This window comes from Triturus cristatus, chromosome 5_2, assembly GCF_964204655.1.
Source record: "Triturus cristatus chromosome 5_2, aTriCri1.1, whole genome shotgun sequence".
NCBI classification, from domain to species: Eukaryota; Metazoa; Chordata; class Amphibia; order Caudata; family Salamandridae; genus Triturus; species Triturus cristatus.
In genome coordinates this window covers 905,854,243-905,875,047 of record NC_140588.1, presented here as the reverse complement: position 1 = coordinate 905,875,047, position 20,805 = coordinate 905,854,243, and the positions used below count along the sequence as shown (strand labels likewise).

General features: G+C 45.2%; 1 protein-coding gene across 1 annotated transcript in view; it reads left to right on the top strand.

Annotated features, from left to right (window-relative positions):
* Positions 1–20,421, top strand: part of LOC146829404 (putative defense protein 2) — a 118,530-nt gene extending 98,109 nt beyond the window's left edge. Inside the window, exon 5 of the mRNA XM_085606689.1 lies at positions 20,062–20,421. Within this exon, the coding sequence (XP_085462815.1) occupies positions 20,062–20,096 (35 nt within the window). The 3' untranslated portion in view covers positions 20,097–20,421. The remainder of the gene's footprint in view (positions 1–20,061) is intronic.
* The last annotated feature ends 384 nt before the right edge of the window (positions 20,422–20,805 follow it).

Sequence of the window (20,805 nt, the reverse complement as noted above, 5' to 3'; positions counted from 1 at the left end):
GGCAATAAGGCAATACTTCAAAGAGTCTGGGAAAAAATGTGTATGTGGAAACCAGAAAGAACTGGAGACATACACTAGTCAAGGTTCCTCAAAAAATTAGAAGGATATTGGAAAAGCCAGCAAAAGAATAGGAGAAAAAATATGTAGGTAAAACCGCACCTTACAGCCTGTTAAGCAAACAGGAATATGGCGTAAACAATACTTTTCCATAGAAATAAGCCCTGCTCAATAGATATATTAATGAGCACTCCTAATATCATGCAAAAATGCCCAGAAAGCAGTTACAGGCAACATAACAGCTGTTATTCACACATTCGAAAAGGCAGGCAGAGAACTAAAGTCAAAGAAGATTGAAAAAAATGCGGGCAAAAGCTGTAAATACTCAAAAATACTGGAAGAGGCAGGCAGAGTGTTGAAGGGGTTGAATTCAAAATGGAAGGCACGAGTTCAATGAGAGAAACGCACCTGACAGAAAGTGAGAAAAAACCTCAGCAAACTGCTTACTACAGGCACATTTGTTGTTCAATATGTGGTCCGGAACCCTTCATAGCTTCAAGGACTCTGATATTGACAGTGCAGGGAATACTTGTCTGTCCAGAAAAGATCCGGCACCTGGTCCACTGCAGAGCTTCACACGAAGGTGGCCATCTTCGTCAGCGTGCAAGCCACAACCCCCCCTTGTACTTTGTATTTAAGGTAGTAACAGCCAGTATGAAGACATACTTACTGAATCTGGCAATGACTTCAGTATTGAGAAATAATTGTTGTTGTCGGGAGCTATCCCCACTCTCTTCCAGACGAAGAGATTAGTTAACCTAAGGATTAATTGAGCCTAAGTAGCGTTAAGCTTTATTGGCACTCCATCAGACCCCAGCGTCCTACCCCTTGCCAGTACTTAAATTGTGCCTCTAACCTCATTATCAGATATTGAGGATTCCATCACATCTACGAGTTTCTAATGTACCCGAGGGAGACCCACTTCATTAAGGAACCTATTTAGAGTCTCATCACTAGGGTCTTCCATGCCTGAATATAAAGTGACATATTAACCTTCGAAGGCTCTGTAGAATAATCTCACCCTCTTTATGCGCCAGCTTACCTGCTTCATCTTTAATGGCTATGATGTGGGTGTCCAGGCGATACACCTTTATCAGCAGGGCAATACGTCTACCAGCCTTGGCGCCTTCACAGTGCACCCTGGTTGTGTATGTTGCCAAATACACCGCAACTGGTCTAACAGAGTCTGCTTGTCTTTAAACTATGCAATACATTTGTTGTGAAATTATCCGACTTTCTGTTCAATGATAGATGATTAATCTGGTTAGACATTGATAAGGTACCACTATTAAAAACTGGTTACAGTGGTCATATAATACCATATATTCTGTTTTAAAATGTATCGATCCAAGCTAGATTCTTAGAAATAAGGAAATAGTAATCAATTTGATTGAACATTCAGTGTCTAGGAAGTTAAGGGATTGGGAATTTTTTTTTATGACTATTAATCAAAAAATTACCTTTCTACAAATCTCTAGCAAATACTCAAACAGGAAAATATAATTCTAGCTCCTGACGTTTGGAATTAAATTAAATAACTTTATCCTAAATGGTTGATATGTCACACTCTGCAGTTTTAAATAATATCAATCCACAGTGTCCTGGTAACTGTTTTAGATATTAATATACGGATGTAGAAAATTGGTCCTATATTATATGGGAATGCACTAGATTAGATAAACTGTTGTCTTCTATATTTCAGTATGTATAATTTCTATTAATGATTCAAATTCTGTGCAAGCTGAATATAGATAAATGGAATATTAATGAGATGCTTGATCAGAAAAATTAATAGAGTTAGGCACTGGGAGCTTTTGTTTGCTATCCCAAAAAAGTTCTACCTCAAAATGTTTTAAGCTTTGGGATCTGTTTGTTTCTATGAGTGAATAAAAACTTACACTCTTAGTACTTGGTACTTTCACCCTTTAAATATATTTAAAAGCTATCTTTGGTTTAAACCATCAAGTTGTATCAGTGCACTATATTTATTATATAATATGGATCTCAATATATTTAATATTTAATCTGGTTATATATGAATGTGATTTGTGATATTGCTTTATGTACCTCAATGCATCTCTGATACAAATTTGTGGAGTTGTGGACACCCCTTTAAAAAGATAAAAAAGACAAACTACAATGTCTTCAGGTATAAGCTGGCCTTCACTTTCACACTTACAGATTTAAAGGACAAACTATTACGAATGTTGAGTGAGGGAATCAAAGTGATACTTTGATTTGCGATTCAGACAACAAAGTTCCCCCACACCTAGGGGCCGATTCCGATCCTGGAAAAAATTTCCCCGTACGAATCGTATCCGGATTTTTTACCGTACGAATCGTACAAGTACCGTACAAACTGCCAAGTACGATTCGTATGGGAAAAAGTCCATACGAATCGCATTGGGAAAATTCCCCCACACGTCCTCGGGTCAGAAAACGTGTCCGACACATCCCCGGACGATTTTACGTACAAATGTGAAAAGTGAAGTCCGAGCGCGCAAGTACGATCCGTCCCGTGCGTCCGATGTTACAACCGTATGAAAAAAACACCGTACGGACCGAACTCCCATAGCAACCATGGAGACATGTGCCCGCATACGCGCCGAACCCCCACCCGTGTATGTACACCAGTGTACGTACAAGTCGTACCCCCACCCGTGTATGTACACCAGTGTACGTATGCACCGTACCCCCACCCGTGTATGTACACCAGTGTACGTATGAGTTGTACCCCCACCCGTGTATGTACACCAGTGTACGTACGCACCGTACCCCCACCCGTGTATGTACACCAGTGTACGTACGAGTCGTACCCCCACCCGTGTATGTACACCAGTGTATGTACGGACCGTACCCCCACCCGTGTATGTACACCAGTGTATGTACGAGTCGTACCCCCACCCGTGTATGTACACCAGTGTACGTACGGACCGTACCCCCACCCGTGTATGTACAGCGCGAAACCCTTACGCGCTGGGGTTTCGCGCCGTACATACACGGGTGGGGGTACGGTCCGTACGTACACTGGTGTACATACACTGTGGGGGTACGACTCGTACGTACACTGGTGTACATACACGGGTGGGGGTACGGTCCGTACGTACACTGGTGTACAGACACGGGTGGGGGTACAACTCGTACGTACACTGGTGTACATACACGGGTGGGGGTACGGTGCGTACGTACACTGGTGTACATACATGGGTGGGGGTACGACTTGTACGTACACTGGTGTACATACACGGGTGGGGGTACGGTGCGGACGTACACTGGTGTACATACACGGGTGGGGGTACGACTCATACGTACACTGGTGTGCATACACGGGTGGGGGTATGGTGCGTACGTACACTGGTGTACATACACGGGTGGGGGTACGACTCGTACGTACACTGGTGTACATACACGGGTGGGGGTATGGTGCGTAGGTACACTGGTGTGCATACACGGGTGGGGGTACGACTCGTACGTACACTGGTGTACATACACGGGTGGGGGTACAACTCGTACGTACACTGGTGTACATACACGGGTGGGGGTACGGTGCGTACGTACCCTGGTGTACATACACGGGTGGGGGTACGACTCGTATGTACACGGGTGTACATACACGGGTGGGGGTACGGTGCGTACTGGGCCCCCTAATCTGGTCGTTTCGCGGCGTACTTCGCTTTCCCGGCACTTTTTGGGTGCCGTAAAAATATTGCCGTCCGGACTGCTGTGGGTACGAATCGTACTTCCTGGTTCGTGAAACGCAGGCTGCATGCGTCCCGACGTCACGTCGGCGCTTTCCCGGATCACATTTGTATGTTTATTTTCGTCGGTCGGTGTTTTGTACGATTCGTACGGAAATAGTATTTCCGTGCGAATCGTACTTGCATATTTGTAAGGTGTTACAACCGGGTACGAGTCGGACGGAGAAAATGCTCCGTCCGATGGTTCGTACCCGGTTTCTCCAGGATCGGAATCGACACCTTACTAGGGAGTAAACAGCAATCCGCCAGATAGTCAAAAGAGCTGCTATTATATCTCTTTTTTCATCTGTTATCTCTCTTTAAAAATATTTTGTCCATACATGTATTACATTGGTGCCAATCTGCGACATAATGTTAAAACATGTTATTGATTTAAAACATAGATTCACCAACTTAAAATTGGAGTTTGGTCATCTGAATCTGATACTAGGACAAGATAGGTAAAAACTAGATGAGTTTCTCCAGTAACACTTTCTCTCCTGGGATTTAAATGAACCACTTTACAGGGTTTCATGAAGGAGTTTCCATTGGCACTTCGAAAGACCTGTGAAGCAGACATTCTCATAAATATATATTTTTTGTCCAGAGACAAGTCTGCTCAACAGTGTAGATTCATCAGACATTTCATAAACGTGGTGATATTATTTGCATTGCAAGGAGTGGGTTTGTTGCTTAGTGAGAAAGATGTCTGCTAGTTTGGTTTCCATAGGTTGTGACCAATGATACTTTCTATCAGTGGTGGCTGCCTCGGAACGGGGGTGGCGGGGTGGGGGGGCAAGGGATAAAAAATAAAATAAACGTACCTTCTTCTTCTTTGCTGCCGCATGTCTCTCCTCCATCTTCTCCTCTGCTGCACCAAAAGCACCCAGGCTCCCGGATTCTCCCAGTCAATGACAACACTCCATGAGCAGCGTTGTGATTGGTCAGAGTGGCCTGTTTGGCTGCTCAAGCAGTACCTGGGAGTACCATGTTCTCCAGCCAGCCCAGTGGAGAGAAGTCCAAGGGCCCATGTCCCCAGAAGGCTGGCCAAACATTCATGCGCAGTGCAAACCACTCCTGCTCCCTCTGATGGCTGGGAGCTGAGCCCCGCACGACATGGTCGGATTTGCAAAGAAAACTAAAATGATAATAACGTCTTGTTATTGTCATTTTATTTTTATTTTCCACTGCTCAACGAGCAGTGGGGTGACTCTCCTCCGCCTTAGCGGAGGAGCCGCCACCTGTTGTCATCAGAAGAAGGATCCTTGCCAAACAGAATGGCAAATTTAAAAGATAGTATGCAGCAAAAAAGAAAGCTGGAGTGAGAGACCCATATGAAGTAAAATCAAAGATTACAAAAACATAATGACATTTAAGTGAGTGCGTACATCTAGTGCACAGACAAACACTCCTGTAAAAATGTACTACTGAACTAAAAAACCTATTTACACCATAAAAGGGCTTTCGATAACCAGCATGAGTATGTCGGATCAGAAAAAAGCTGCAACAAACTCTAAAGGACAAACTGCAACGCACTTGCTCACACAATCGCATGAACCAATAGAGTGCATAGCTCCACTTTTTCTCACATCTGTTGCAATGTCACCCAAATCAAGCATCACTGCACCTCACTGACATGTCACAGCATTCAAATAGCACCAAACAGAACAGCAGCTGAAAGCTGCATCCCAGCCAGCCAATACCAAGTTAATTTACACTTCAGACAGCTTACGCTATCTCATAGTTAACAAGCAACAGAAAAGAGTGAATGTAACATGCTTTAGTGTCCCAGACTTCAAGAACACAGATGGACAGATGGTACAGGTGTCGTAAGAACCAACATGGATACATATACCAACCAACAAGTTGGACACAAACCAAAAGTGGCACACAAGGGACTAATTTACCACCAGCTGCTTACATCATTAGAGATGCTTATACTACTCGACCTATAAATGTTACTACATTTCATTGAAATGCCAAATGTCATCTACCTTCTGAACTCCATAACAACCCCTTGAGTTCATGGGACAACTGAGCTAACAACTTTAAGCATACCACTTGAACATTGTAATCTACAGCGCCAGGATCAATCATTATGCTAAATGAATATGCTAGTTACCACAACGTTTTTTCCGCTATGTGACCTCTCCACCTGATAGAGGAATCTACATCTGCCGAAGAGAAGCCATGAGACAATACTCAGGATGACCCATTTGAACACTATATACACCTCCCTATCAGCTTTCATTAAAAAAACAAAAAACAAGTCTTGCACCAACATACAGCCGCCAGCCATGACCTAATCAGAAGTGAATATTGCACAAGCAGGAATACATTTGTAGTTATTCCAAACCCACCACAAGACAAACAAATTCCAAACCCATCACACATGGCTGGTCTGAGGCAGTGGTAATACACATGTGCAACCAAGAAGAACGAGTTTGCAGCAACAAGCTTAAAAGGTCAGCACTTTTAAAACCAAAGATGGCGCTGCATCTAAATGTACCTTTACCTGGGACTTTTGATAGTAACACTCGGAGAAATGAAAACACCTTCAAGAACTCCAGAAACAGCCGTGGTTACCCTACCAACCCTACATAGTTCTCTGACATTCTCACTTCCTGAATCTGACTTCTTACTGCCTTCACATGGGGCAAAAAGACAGATGATATATGCTGCACATGCCCTCCAGGACCCAGGAGATGGCTTTGCCCACCATGATACTAGCTTCACTACTGGTGTCCACAAAGTGTCTCGACCCATGAAGGCCTTGAAAACCACAAAGCTCTGCCATTCAAGCCAGCAGTAGAAAACTCTGCAGAAAGCCACATGGGAGGGCATCAGTGAGTATTCATCAGCACACTGCAACACAGTCGCAGAGAAGAGTAGTTCAGAATTAAAGTTGAATGAGACTCCGAGCCACAAGTCCCCCTGTACAGAGCGCAACTCATAAGATGGCCATCGGGATGTACGACGAATTTCCAGGAAAACTACATGATGGAAACATGTGCTTACACTGCTACCGCTGACAAGAACCAATAAGGTAAGCAGTTGCATAAAGTTCAACATGTCTAGCTGTAAACAGTGAGATAGTAGTGGTGAATGGAAAGAATGTTGAGGTATCATTCCCACATCTACCTGTTACTTGACACTCCATGTCCCCTAGAAACACTACAAAAACCTTAAGAAACATTGTAGAAGAGATAATGATATTCCTCACCAAAGAGTGTAATGCCCTGCATGAACTGTGTTGGAATAGAGTGGAGCACAGGGCAATGCCCAGCTTAGTCTATTACAAAGCTTTATCTTGTTCTACACTTGTCCAATCAGTGCTTTTCTGTGCATCCCTACATTGATAAATATGTGACCTGAATGTGCTCTGGTGACTCCTCAGCTGAGTGATACTCATTGCTTGAGCTTAATGATGTAGCTATTGTGTGAGAAGTTGTTTTCTGTAGCACTGAAATCCTGTCATACTCTGCTTGTAGACCCATCCTCTAGTGATGTGGAAAACCGGCCAGGGTCAGCTACATATGGAGACCATGGAGTTCCATGAGAGGAAGGTAGAACAACAAATGTAAAGACAACAGCATGGACCCATCATTCTTCCTCTGTGCCCTTCAGCCATAGCATCTCAAACCCCAGCAGCAGAACTCCTGTAGCAAGTTGAAAGCTCAATTAGAGCAAAGGCTTGAGGTTGTTGTACACAAAAGCCAAAATGAAATTTCAGCTTCAATTGGCCTAAGAGAAAGAAACTTTATAAGAAATAGAGAAAATGAAAGTAGCTTCAGCTAGGAAGTAATTGAGGAAACAAAAGCGTTGGATCATGAAGAGGGCACATAAAGCATATGAAGATTGGATTTTGAAGCCCAGAAGACAAACGCACAAGGTGTAGTGGTAGCATTGACAGTGAATGAGCAGGAGTGAGCAAATCTAAGCCCCACTTTAACTGGGAAGTGGCATCCTGTTATGTCATCGGTGCATCAACAATTGCCTCCCCATATATGAGCCAGGTTGTTCTTGGACAGAATAGAAATTTTTCGGGCAGGGGGTAGTGATGTAGTGATTAATGGGAAGTTGCCTACAGGGAGCACAGATGAAATTTTCAACTCTACAATCTTACAAACCATACATTTCTATTAGGAGGTTTGGGCTGACCTCTGAAAAGTACCTGAGCGAATTGTGGGGGCAATCCCTAACAGTGTGACCAAACCTAGAAATATTGGGTGGATGCATATTCAAAAGCACTATGTGGCTCGGTGAAGGATTACAATATTATTCCCTTTGATGTTTAATTTGAAGACGAAGGAGCAGATCTTGAGTCACTGTTTCCTGGAGTTGTGTGCTTATTTATTGGACTCGCCGACCTCAGTGTGATAGGGAGGTAGGCTTCCACATAGGTTAGTGTAATCTACTCCGTACAATGTGGGATCAAAACAAAAGTGAACCAGTTCCCCAAACCAAAGAACTCTGGCGGACGTGAAATTAAGAAACTGAGCTTACTATGGTCCACAAAACCTGAGTAAAGGAGGGGTGTCTCATGGCACTTCAGAGAATAAGCGGGTAATTACTAAGGGGTGAGAAGCCCTATAAAGGTGTTGTATTTTGACTATCGTCAATCATGACGTAGAGATGGGATGCAATGTACACCAAGAAGCCTCCTTTTAGTGGGATAACCAAAAAGATAGCTAGACTGGGACCAGAGATTAATGCAGTCTGCACAGAAGGTGGAAGGGGAGCTCTCTTGTCTTCCGTGGTCCCTCAGGATCAGTGGAGTGTGCCCCAGAACAGAGTAATATACCTCCAAAAGACCTCAGTGAGTTGGGACACTGTGAATGCACTGTGAGTGACCTGAGCCAATCAGACCAGGGTGCTGGTAAGGCTTCAGACTTCTAGTTAGTTACTGTCCATCACACAGAATGTGAATGTCCTTCGGTCCTGATCAGGTTTGAGTGCTGAGGTAACAGTTGCCCAGAGGTGATTAGCTTTATGCTCAAATATGCCTGTAGATTGTGGGCCTGATTCACAAAGGTAAAATATACTTTTGAGCAATTTACAGGTTTGAGTAAGTTTACTACTTTTTGTTTATGCAAAAAATCTGACTGTAAGTTACTACTAAAAATAAAACAGTAGTAAGTGCAGCGCCACACATGAGCAACCGCTGGTACTACAACAACCTCCCACGGAGCAAAATGTAGGTAGGAACATTAAAATGAAGTCCCACATGAAATAATGTTAAATAAAATTAAATTATTTGAAATAGCTAAAAATATAAATAAATATAATTATGTTAAAAAATATAGAAAATTGGATATTTGTATTATTTTAATACCCTATGTGAATTAAAAAATGTATGTAACAATACTTTTTATGAAAAGAGATGGGAATTTATGGTTTAGTATAAACTTCCCCAATTTTTTTTACATTTAATATATTTCCATTAATTAAAGATGTATTTAAAAATTAACTTAACAGCCCATTTTGTTACACGTTTAAAATAAATATATAGAAAGAGTTACTTATATTTAACATAAAATTATTATAGTCAATCACAGGGAGTAGCAAATAGTCTAAGCAATATTCATGCGGCAGGTCATTTTGGGACTCCCTGCAAAGAGACAATTTACGACAAGTATGTAGGTTGCATCACAAATTATGCATCTGTTCGCAAACCGGTGTGCAAATTGCACATCTTGGTTTGCAAATGGGTATTATTAGATCAGACCCTTAGTTTGTTCCTGCAATACCTCTGTGTTTAATGATAGTCTTTATAGCTGTAACCTTAAATTATGATTCCACATATTTTTATTGTGTCATTACTACATATGCCTCCTGCGCGTTTCTCTGAAAGTGTATATTGCTGCATAGGCCTAGCTATCAAAGGCCTGCCTAGGATACCTAAACCCTAGTAAGATTGATCTGCCATTGTTGACCTCACTCTTTTTCAGAACTCAATCACAGCTCACATCAAGCCTGAGACCGCAGTACTCCATGACCAGCCAATCAAATTCCCTTTGTTTCTTTGCTTGATTTTTTTTCTTGTCAATTTTCTTGGATTTAAAGCTTTTTGTTAAATTTGATGGCTTGGTGGTGGCTCCAACTATGTCTCTTGCAGGGTGGCTTGTCCTCCTCAGGTTGTGATTTGCGGTTTGCTTCTTTGGCATTTATTGGAAAGTGGGTTATTGGTAGGGGTAAGTATGCATCTACCACTAATAATAAGTCAACTAACATGATATAAGGTCCAGTAAATGTCTCAGGCTGACCGTGATGGAATCCTGGTCGGAGGCCCCGGTCAAAATTTTACCTTCACACTTCAAAACTTATCTGGAGCTTTTTCTTCCGACGGCACTCGAGCCTCCACAGCAGGCTGAATTCGGAGAGGGTTCGCCGGCTTAACTTTCCGTGAGGCCCTGGTCAAACCCTGGATGTCCAGAGGTTTCAGTGGTACAAACCTAAAATCCTTGCCGGGTCACAGATGAAGGTAGTCAGCTTGACTCTGACGGTCGGGTCGGTCACCTTATGTAGCTTTTTCTCAAAAGTTCTCCAAACTTCAGGAGATGTTTCCTGAAGCTCTCCTTGCAGAGTCCAAAGGTATGGAATATCCTAGATGGACTCTGGAAAGTCTGGACCACAATTCCCACATTGCCCCTGGCCAAATCCTTAAAAGTCCACTGGATGCACTCTAGGATAGGGACTCGGTGCAAATGATGCAGGTGGGCTCTGTTAACCTGCAGCTTGCGGGGAGTCCACTCCTTAATCCTTCTTGAAGCATGGCAGAGTCCCCAGGGCTATAGTACCAGATTGTGCTGCAGGCACAGTCATTCCGAGTGAAGGCCTTTTGGCGCAGATCCAGATTCCAGTAGGGCAGTCCCTTTGTTTTTGTTTTTTAATTATTTTTATTGACTTTTCTCAGCAATTATCCAGACATTGCAATGGAAGATATTAACGTTCTCGTGTGCAGCACTGGTTACATATGATTACAACAAAGCAAGCAGAGTACACAGTTGTATTTCAGAGGATCTAGGAGAGTCTTTAAATATTTGCAAGAAAGTCTTGAAACCATGGAATGAGTCCTTGACTGTAAAACATTGCGTAGATTTACATCACACTCACCTGCCTCAGAAAAGTTCAGTATAACATATTTGGTCTATCAAATCTATCATTTCCTATTATAACTATACCACCTTAACAAAACTTACCCATCCCTCCCCCTCCCCGCAAGCCCGGCCAGCTATTTCCAATAGCAGCATAATCACATGCCCAGTTCTTGATACTGCGTGCATCCTAACTCCACAATCAGTCCCGTGTGTACCCTGTATCCCTGCTATATTGAAGAATAGACCTACTGGTACTGCAAGGAGACTGCGCGATCTTTGTCCGTGGTCCGAGGCCCTAACAGCTGTTAGCATGATCCCTCAGTAGGATAATATATCTACCGCTGCATACTCCTCCATCATTGCATTCCAACTCATCGCTATCGGTGTTTTACGTAGGCCTCTGTATTCCTCTCGTTGTAGTTCAGCCCCTTCCACCTTACCCCACCTGATCATTTCCGCATGCCAATCCTGTAGAGATGGAGACCTAGCGGCCTTCCAAAATGTGGTAATGGTCCTTTTAGCTAGCAGGAGCGCAAGATCAGCAAACCTATAAATAGGATTACCCTTCTTCCCTCGGGCCCTAGTCCCAGTATGCAATATTCCAACGTGTCGTTATTGCGCACTGGGGCAATATCCTTCATTATCTTGCATACTGTCGTTCAGTAGTGCCCCAGTCTCGGACAGACCCCCACCATGGGTATCAGTCCCGCGTTGGGTGTGTAGCAGCGCCGGCATATAGCACTTGCGCCTGGAAACATAGCGCACAGTCTACACGGGGTCAGATAGGCTCTGTGGAGTAACATCAATTGTATAAATTTAAATTTAGGGTTACGAGACTCCTTCTTAGGGTAGCCCAGTATGGTGTCCCATTCCTTGTCTGTGAATTCGCGGCCACCGTCCCCTTCCCATTTGTCACGTAGTGATAGCAGTGAGATCGCTGTTTCAGTACGGATCCCGTAAGTCAACCATTTCGTCAGGCGTGCTCCATGGCCCATTAGATATTGCATGGTAAGCAGCGTATTTGTGGCGGGTTCGGTACCCTCTGGTGACCATGTAGTGCGTATAAATCTGGATATATGTGCATGTAATAGGAACAGTGTATCAGGGGCACCATGCTCGCGTATAAATGTTTCATGCAACATTAGTATACCCTCAGAGAAGAACTCTCCCACGGTGGTAATGCCCGCGTCGGTCCACGCTCGCAGAGCACGGCTAGTAACCAACCCTGTTTGTATGGGGATACCCAGCAGCGGAATGGTGGGAGCATACGGTGGTGTCCGTCCAGTGTACCTCACTGCGTTCCTCCAGTATGTAATTGCTATCCGTAGTAAGTGGGGCGTTGATGCCGGAAGCAAGGCCTGGGGCAGCAAGAGCCTGTGGATGATCCCCCTATCCCTGTCTCGCTGTGACATATCCAATTCCTGTAAATTACATCCTGCTAGCCAATATGCCAGCCATTGCAGTTGGCTAGCGTAACAATGCGATCGCAGGTCTGGTACTCCCAGCCACCCCTGTTTGGTACTCAATTGTAGTTTCGCTAGGCTGATACGTCTGCGTCCTGCGCCCCAGACTAGCTCTATCGGTAAAGAGTTCAGTGATTTAAAAATCCCAGTGGGCACGAGTATAGGCAAGTTGGTGAAATAATAAAGCAGCCTTGGTAACAACACCATTTTAGTAATGGCTAGACGGCCCGCCACTGACAGGGGCAGTGAAGTCCAGAAATAAACTTGAGATTTAAAAGCAGTTATTGCGCATGTCAAATTGCCATCCAGAAGATCTGCGGCATCGCGGTAGACCTGTACTCCGAGATATCGAAAAGTATCAGGAGCTATATGAAAGGTCCAGGGGCCAAACGTAAACTGACCGCTCCGTGCGGGACCATCAAAGAAATAAGCATAAGACTTGGAAGCATCGATAGCCAGTCCAGAAAGTTCCTGGAATGACACAAAGGTGGAAGGCATTGGATGAAGGTCCATGTCCATGTCTTTGATATAGAGAATGAGGTCATCCGCGTAAGCGGAAATGACATGAGACGTATGACCTCGTATTATCCCCCTGCAACTTGAGAAAGAACGGAGTCTATGCAGAAGGGGTTCCAGCGCCAGGATAAATAACAACGATGACAGTGGGCATCCGTGCTGGGTACCCCGAGCCACAGTGTATTGTCGTGAGATATGCGGACCCGTGCGCGCCCGTGCAGTGGGGTTCGTGTATAATTACACCCACGCGATATATTCATCTGGTATACCAAATCGTGAGAGGGCATAGAACATATAGTCCCAGTGCAATGAGTCAAACGCCTGCCGTAGATCAAGCGATACGCAACCCTCCGTGGTTCCCGTGCCGAGCGTGCCCAGCATTATTTGGTGCAGGCTTCTGATGTTAAGTGCCGTATTCCTACCAGGTACGAACCCACATTGGTCCCTATGTATCAGTTTGGGGATAAGTTGACAGAGTCGCTTAGCCAACAATTTACTCAAGATTTTATAATCCGAGTTAAGGAGCGATAAAGGCCTATAACTCGAAAGGTCTAGTCCATCCCTCCCAGGCTTCAGTAAGGAAACTACCACCACTTGTAGTGTAGTAGCGGGGAGCACACCTGTCCCCAACGACTCATGATAAATGCACTGTAGATGAGGTATCAGCAAGTCAGTGTATCCCGCATAGAATTCAACCAGCAGGCCATCGTTCCCCGGGGTCTTATTACGTGGTAGAGCTTTGATCGCCTGTCGGATTTCCATCCCTGTTATTGGTCGTGTTAATTCATCACTCTGCTGTTGTGTGAGCTGTGGTAAGCATAACCCATCAAAGAAGGGTTCAAAGTCCGTGTAAGTATGTCCAGCTGGCGGTCTGTAGAGGTGCGCGTAATATTGCCTGAATGCGGTATTTATATCTAGTTGTGTGTTAACTATATCACCCTCACTATTTTGAATTTCTAGTATAGGTGAGGGCGAGGAAGCATTTCTAACTAGTCGTGCCAGTAGCGGTCCTGACCTGTCCGTGTGTTGTTTGTGTGTAGAGCCGGTGATCCACAACACGCAGCTTCTCAAGGAGCTCCGCATATTGTATGTTAGCCTTTCGTAGCTGCATCAGTTGCTCATTTGTCCCCGTCACTTCCTCTTCCAATGTAGCCAGTTTACCCTCAAGCTCAGTGAGCCGTTCTATTAAAGCAAGCTGAACTCTCGTCTTTGTGCTAATGGCCACTCCCCTTATAACTGTTCTGACAGGCGTGTACTAGCAGACCCTGTGTTCTCCGAGAAATAATGGGCAATCGCATCTGAGAGTGCATGACCGAAGACCGAGTCTTCCAGCATCATGGGTTGCAGGTTCCAGGTCGGTATCGGTGTGGGGATCTTACCCCATTGAAGGGTTAACTCCACCAGGTTATGATCTGACAATGTCTTGCCCATGTGGAGCACTGCAGTAATGGAACCTAATAAGTTCCTAGAACACAGAAACCTATCAATCCGAGTATGCAGTCTGTGTGGTGGTGAATAAAAGGAATATTCTCTATGCCCTGGGTGTTTTGCTCGCCAGGTGTCACGTAATTCCCAACCCTCCACCCACCCTCTGAATGCCTCAGCTTGTCTCTTGCTTTCTGTTGCGTGTAGGGGGGTGAGATCTGTCTAACTCAATGTCCAATACAGCATTAAAGTCGCCCCCTATCACCATGGGATAGTCAGACCAGTCCATTAGGACCACACCTAGAGCCGCCAGATATCTATCTTGACCAGTGTTTGGAGCATATATGCATCCCATAACCACATGAGCCCCATCCAACAAGCCATGGAGCAGGACATATCTGCCGTTGAGGTCTATTTTTTGCTCTAGTAGCTTAAAAGGGACATTATTTTGCACCCATATCGCTCCCCCCTGGCAAAAGCTGAGTATGTTGTGGCAAACAGTTGTCCCCTCCATTACTTCTGTAACTTAGCTGCCTCATCAGCGTTAAGGTGAGTTTCCTGCAGGAAAGCTAAAGCAACCCTCCTTCTATTTAGTTGCGCCAGGACTTGGTGCCTCTTATGGATCGAACCCATGCCCCTCATATTCCAGGTGTAGTAGGTGTATTTATTATGTGATGCCATCGTGATGCAGGTAGTGTGATTGCCATGTAGTGTGTGGAGATCGAAGCCCTGCAAATAGTAGCTGCATTCGGGCCGAGCATGCATTACCAAACGAACTCCCCAATACTAGGTTCCCCCATAAAACAGCAGAGGACCAAACTTGACACAGAAGTCCAACATGGACTCTAAACAATAAATGCCATATCGCAAACGCCTGGGGGGTGAAGGCATAAACTGCTACGGTCCTTACAAACTTCACATTGCCCATTAGAAAAAAAATTAACTTGTTATGTCGTTACATTCCCCTATACAGCTTAGTTACACTAGACCTACTAAAGCAGTCACCAACAGCAATGTATATTGCAAAGCAGTTTATACGTTACCACTCCCGGCCATCCCAGATCGCAACACTAGAAGTCTCTGGCAATTTGTGCAGTGATCGGGGGGAACAATGTCAGACTAGTCTCAGAGTCAGAGCGCACTGTGGCCGCATCCGATGAGTGTGTCGTAGCCGCTGCAGTCTGGGCATCGTGAGTGGCCAGCGCCGCTGCTGTCAGAAGCGCATGTTTTTGGCTGTTTGTGATCTGTTCCGAAGCTGGGTCAGCGTCTATAGTTTCCACAACACTTCTGTTCCCCAGCATGTGAATCCCAGCAGTCCGCAGCGGAGAGGTTCGACGCAGCTGTACCGACTGAAGTGAGGTCTGTGAGGTCTCCGGTGTAAAGGTTATTTTGAGCCTGTCCGCCGCTTCCTCCGAGCTGTCAAAGAAAATGGATTTTTGACTGTATACAACTTTTAGTCGGGCTGGAAAAAGCAGTGCATATTTCAAGTTGCGCGCTCGTAGGTTCCTTTTTCTACATATTGGAGCATTCTCTCTGGCGGCCCGCAGGATCGTGTCGCGGTCCTGATAGTGCAGTATTCGTGCGATCAGTGGGCGGGGCGGTGCGCCCGACTGAGGTGGACTAGGCGGCACCCGGTGCGCTCGGTCCACACTATATAGGGCTGTTAGGCCTTCCTTCGCCACATGATCTCTCAACCAGTCCTCTACAAACTGAGTGGGGTTGGATACCTCGCTGCACTCCGGTATTCCAAGGATGCGGACATTGTTGCGGCGGGACCTCCCTTCCGCATTGTTCCCCCTATCCTGCAAGCCCCTCAGTTGGCACTGGAATTGTTCTAGTTAGGAGGTGTGCATAGTCTGCTCGGGTATGAGATCGTCCAGAGCTAATTCATTCGATTTGACTTTGTCGGTAAGCTTTTTGTCATCCGCCTGTAGTAAGCCCAGGTTGGTGGACATCGCCCCCATTTGTGTTTCAAGTGCTGACCGTGAGTCATGTATCTCCTTTGGAATTAAATCCAGCTTAGCAGCGTGGGTATCTGTACCCGTAGGAGGTATCACAACGCTATCCGAAGTATTGGAGGGGTCAGTGCCAAATGCAGACTGCGCATTTTCGTTGGCGGCTGCGTCAGCTTGTTTGTTTTTAGTGCGGCCCATTGTGCCACGGCATCAGTATGTACGTCTTTGCTCCAGGATGTGCACTTGTGGGGCCACCAGGGCACTTCCCTCCACAGCTATAGTCCCACAAATAGGCTCAGTCCAAAGGCTCAGCCAAGTAATGCCTGCAGCAGTGCGCCTCGGGCCACAACTTCCAGCAATGCACCGGGCTCGGTCTCTTAGAGCGCACCACCAGCAACTCCGGGCCCCTCACAAATGTTGGTCAATTGGCCGGTCCCATCGGTGGCATTGCAAACGCACCCCCAGCTCGCTCCTGAGCACGTTCCACAGCCAGGGCACCAATCAGGCAGGGGCTGCCACCGTAGCCAGTGTGTTTGTCCACAGAGTAGGGGGCAGGAGTTGCCAATGTACAGCAGCGGCCGTGGCAGCAATGCAGTTCCCCGGTCCCAGTGGCAGCCCTCTACCTTACGCACACAGGCGGGAGCAGCGACTACAGCCCACCGTCCCCGACGGGCTCCCAGGCAGTCAGTCATGCACTATACACAGTAGGGATTGCAGCAGCGTCGGGCTCAGGAGCATAGGCGTCCTCGTATGAAAGCCCCGATCAAGGCTCCGCCAGCAGTTGTGTAGTGCGATCGTCGTGGGTATATCTTCAGCAACCACCCTCTGCAGTGCCAATGATCCCACTAATTGCCCGGGCACTCACCGCAGCATATCATGCGTCCGCCTTATGTGAGCAGGTCAAGCCTGCAGCCGCCCGCAGCCGCCGGCACCCGCCATCTTGTCTTCGCAGCAGTCTCTATGGCGCAGTAAATCGGGCCGTTAGCCGTCCGCCACGGGCGCTCCCCACGTCGACACCAGTCCCACCAAGATTGCCTGCGTTCACTTCAAGCCCGGTGGGTAGGGCAGTCGTTCTTTTCCTTGTAGTTTCTGGCAGCAGATCTGGGAGACTATGCAACTTCTAGATATTTATTCAGTGTTCTGTGGTGTCAAGGAGGGGGCACCTCTGTCCATTGAGATGTTGGGTGCCAGCCAAAAGAATGACAACTTCCTCCAGAGTGCGGCATCTTCTTGCCCCACAAAGCACTGCACTTACAAAATCCAACATGGATGATTTCTCTCCTGAGGAGTAAGAGCTGGCTAAACCAACCCACAGTGTGCCTCATTTCCATTAGTCCTTCTCCCCCTGACCTCTGTAAATTCCTGTTCTAAACCTGTCATCTGGCTGGGGCACAGGATGTGAAGGTATGTACACCTTATATTCCTTACTAATCTGCTTCCTCTTTGAACTCAGTTTGATTTACTGAGACACTTCTGCAGGACCCATTCTCCTCAGCATCAGAGCTCTCTTCATCAGATAAACTCTGCTCCAGCCAGGCCACTTATCACCTAATCAAAGCAGCCTGTTCAAGCTGACCAATCAGCAGAGACCACTGGAAAGCTGGATTTTGACTTACAGAAGAGAAAGTTTAATAACTTCTCTTATGTGCTAGTTATGGTAAATTCAGCACCAATCTTGTAAGTCCTTAAACGATATTTTACACATTTCCTAGCAATATTTAGAGCTAAATAAAATAATGCTAAGTATCTACAATGGGGAAAAAGGACATTTGCCATTCCCCCCTCACTACGGCTTATAAAACATCTTTTATATGCCCCTGCCTATAGTTACAGGACCCCCCCACCACTGGGCAAACTAAGGGAGACCATGGGAGTAACTAATATATAAAAAATAAGGTAGATTATCACGTTTTAAGTTCCTATACCACCAAAGCCGAGTTGGAACACTCTTTACATTTAAAAACAATCTGCAAAGCCAGGCTGCCTTTAAAATGACAGCAGGCACTTGGTATTGCACACATGCAAGTGCAGGAAATCAGCTTGGCCTCTAAACTTCCATGTCCCTTTGCATATTAGGGACTTATAGGTTGTGTCAATACCAATTGTGAGAATTGACTTTAAAAGACAGGCTGCAAGGTAGGACTGCCCTTAAAAGGTCAGCATGCACACAGCATGCACATGCAAGTGCAGAAAATCTGCTGAGCCTCTAAGCTTCAATGCCCTATTATATACTAGGGTCTATAAGTACTTTTCACCCCCTGGCCCTATTATTTACTAGGGACTTATAGGGTCTATCATTGCCAATGGTAAGCGTACCCTATTACGTATACTTTTTCACACATAGCACTGGCCCTGAGCCTGGTTAGCAGAGCCCAGGGTACAGTAAGAGTCAGTGAACACCAGTGTCCTTTAGAAAATAATTGAGGATGAACCAGGAGAAGGATGACTTTCTAACAGCATTCCAGACTGTTGAATGCTTATCTTGGGCCAGTTCATCACTGAACCACTTGTTTGGTTTTCTTGATTTGAGACAGGCAGATTATCAAGGATATTAGTAATGCCGTGATATGTGTGTATAGTCTGAACCTTGATGGGAAGCAACAGAGCTTTACACAATGGGCAGGAGCCCAAGAGAATGATACTGGGTATTTACAGTGAGTAAGTTAACAGGTAAGTATTGCTAGGTGGGGGTAATTCTCCTTCAGGAGATATATCTTTGGTACAAGTTAGCCACAAAGGTCTCTGCATCTAAAGTGTTTTGTAGGTCTGTTCTGCCTCTATACTATCTGTAGTTGGTATCTTCCTGAGTTGTATTGTTGTAGTGCTTTTTGGGAATGGGCTTAACAAATGCCCTGTTGTGTTTTCTAGGTTGATGTGACATTTTTGAGAGACGAAAGATAATAATTGGATGATCTGCCCCTGTGTGTACTTGCATCATGTGTAGACACTGCAGTGGCTTTAGAAATGCGTTTTGTTACTGTTTGGTTGTCTGAGGCTCATGGTATCAGTGTTTTCAATACAGTGTGCAACTGTTTTAGAGTCAAATCAGTCAACCCACAGGTTGCATACTCTGGATGTTCTGGGGTAAGGACAGATTGCGGGTAAATTAAGAGCTTTCAAAATGTGGTCACTGGTTTCCTCACTGGAGCAAGTTAAGTTGATCACATTCCTTCTGAATTGCAAGAAATGCAGTGCTTCTCTATTAGTTTGCACATCGAGTTTAAGCCCTTCCTATTGCTTGCAAGGACTTTTATTATCAGGGTTCAGGTGTTCTCCGTGGCAGACTATCTAAGTACGCCTCTCTGCACGCGGATTCATTCAGAGACTCGTGAGACAACGGGCTGGTAAAACACCCGAAAGAAATACCGCAGAGTCACAGTATTCCCCCAGACGCTTTTCACATCCAGGTTTTCTATGGTTTATTGACCAGTGTCTCACCATTTCCACACTGTTTTCCTGTGCAACTTCCTCCAGGTAAATCTGTTAATACCTAGACAAGTTTGTGCCACAAACCACTTGTGGCTGAGGGCAACTTGCACTCATTCCAGATTTTCAAGTGGGAATCAGAAAGAGCAGGTGAGTGCCACACACTCCCCTTTGCTTTTGAAAAGTTGTTCATTTACTCAAAGAGAAGGAGGCCAAAGCTGTGCATGTTCTCAGGACACCTTAAGCTTCCTTAGCAGTAAAAGGACTAGATTTCTGCACAACCTTTCAGAACTTCAACACCTTGATGATGTCAGTTGTTATTATTCTTTATGTTAAAAAGAAAAACTACAATCACTTCCATGTATTTCCCTTGTGTTAACAGAACCTTCAGCTACATGTGGCAGCTCTGGTGGCTAAAAGAGTTGAAGGAAAAGGAGGCCATACAGGAACTGATCACCACCCTGCAGAGTGGGATTCCTTCCCATGTCTACCTTGATATGCAGAAAATCACCTTGAAATCCCCGAAGCTCTCCAGATATAGCATCTACTAAATTCATGAATCAGGAATCTGCCGCTGAGATGCACCAAGAAGCCAGTAGATGTTGATGTGCTCCATATATAGTATATAACATAGTATGACATTGCCTCTTATTGCAGCCCTCTGTATAAAGCTGATCCACTAGCATGGCTAAAAGTTCAAATGATTGCAATCACAAATAAATATTGATTTTTTCCAAATGCATCGTTCATTTGTAACTGTTGTTTTCTTTTTGTATGTAAATCAATGTAGTCTATAATTGTAGCAAAATTAACCTGTTCTGCCTGGAATTTGTCCCAGTTCAAAAATATATTCTGTTCAAGGGAGGTCTGATTGCACATAAGGTCCATGTTTATGATCATTATAAGTATGTTTACTTATTGGTGATGATAATTTCAAATGTCTTCTTTCATATGTTATCGGTAAAATCTTTGGTGACTACATATGACAATATTTTACCTTGCATTAACAGATGCGGCAGCTACGTGCGGTTCTGGAGGATCTAGCAGCCCTGGCAGTGCTTTCGATGGCTCCGGCAGCTCTAATGGTTCTGGTGCCACTGGCAGCACTCATCTCATCGGTAGCACT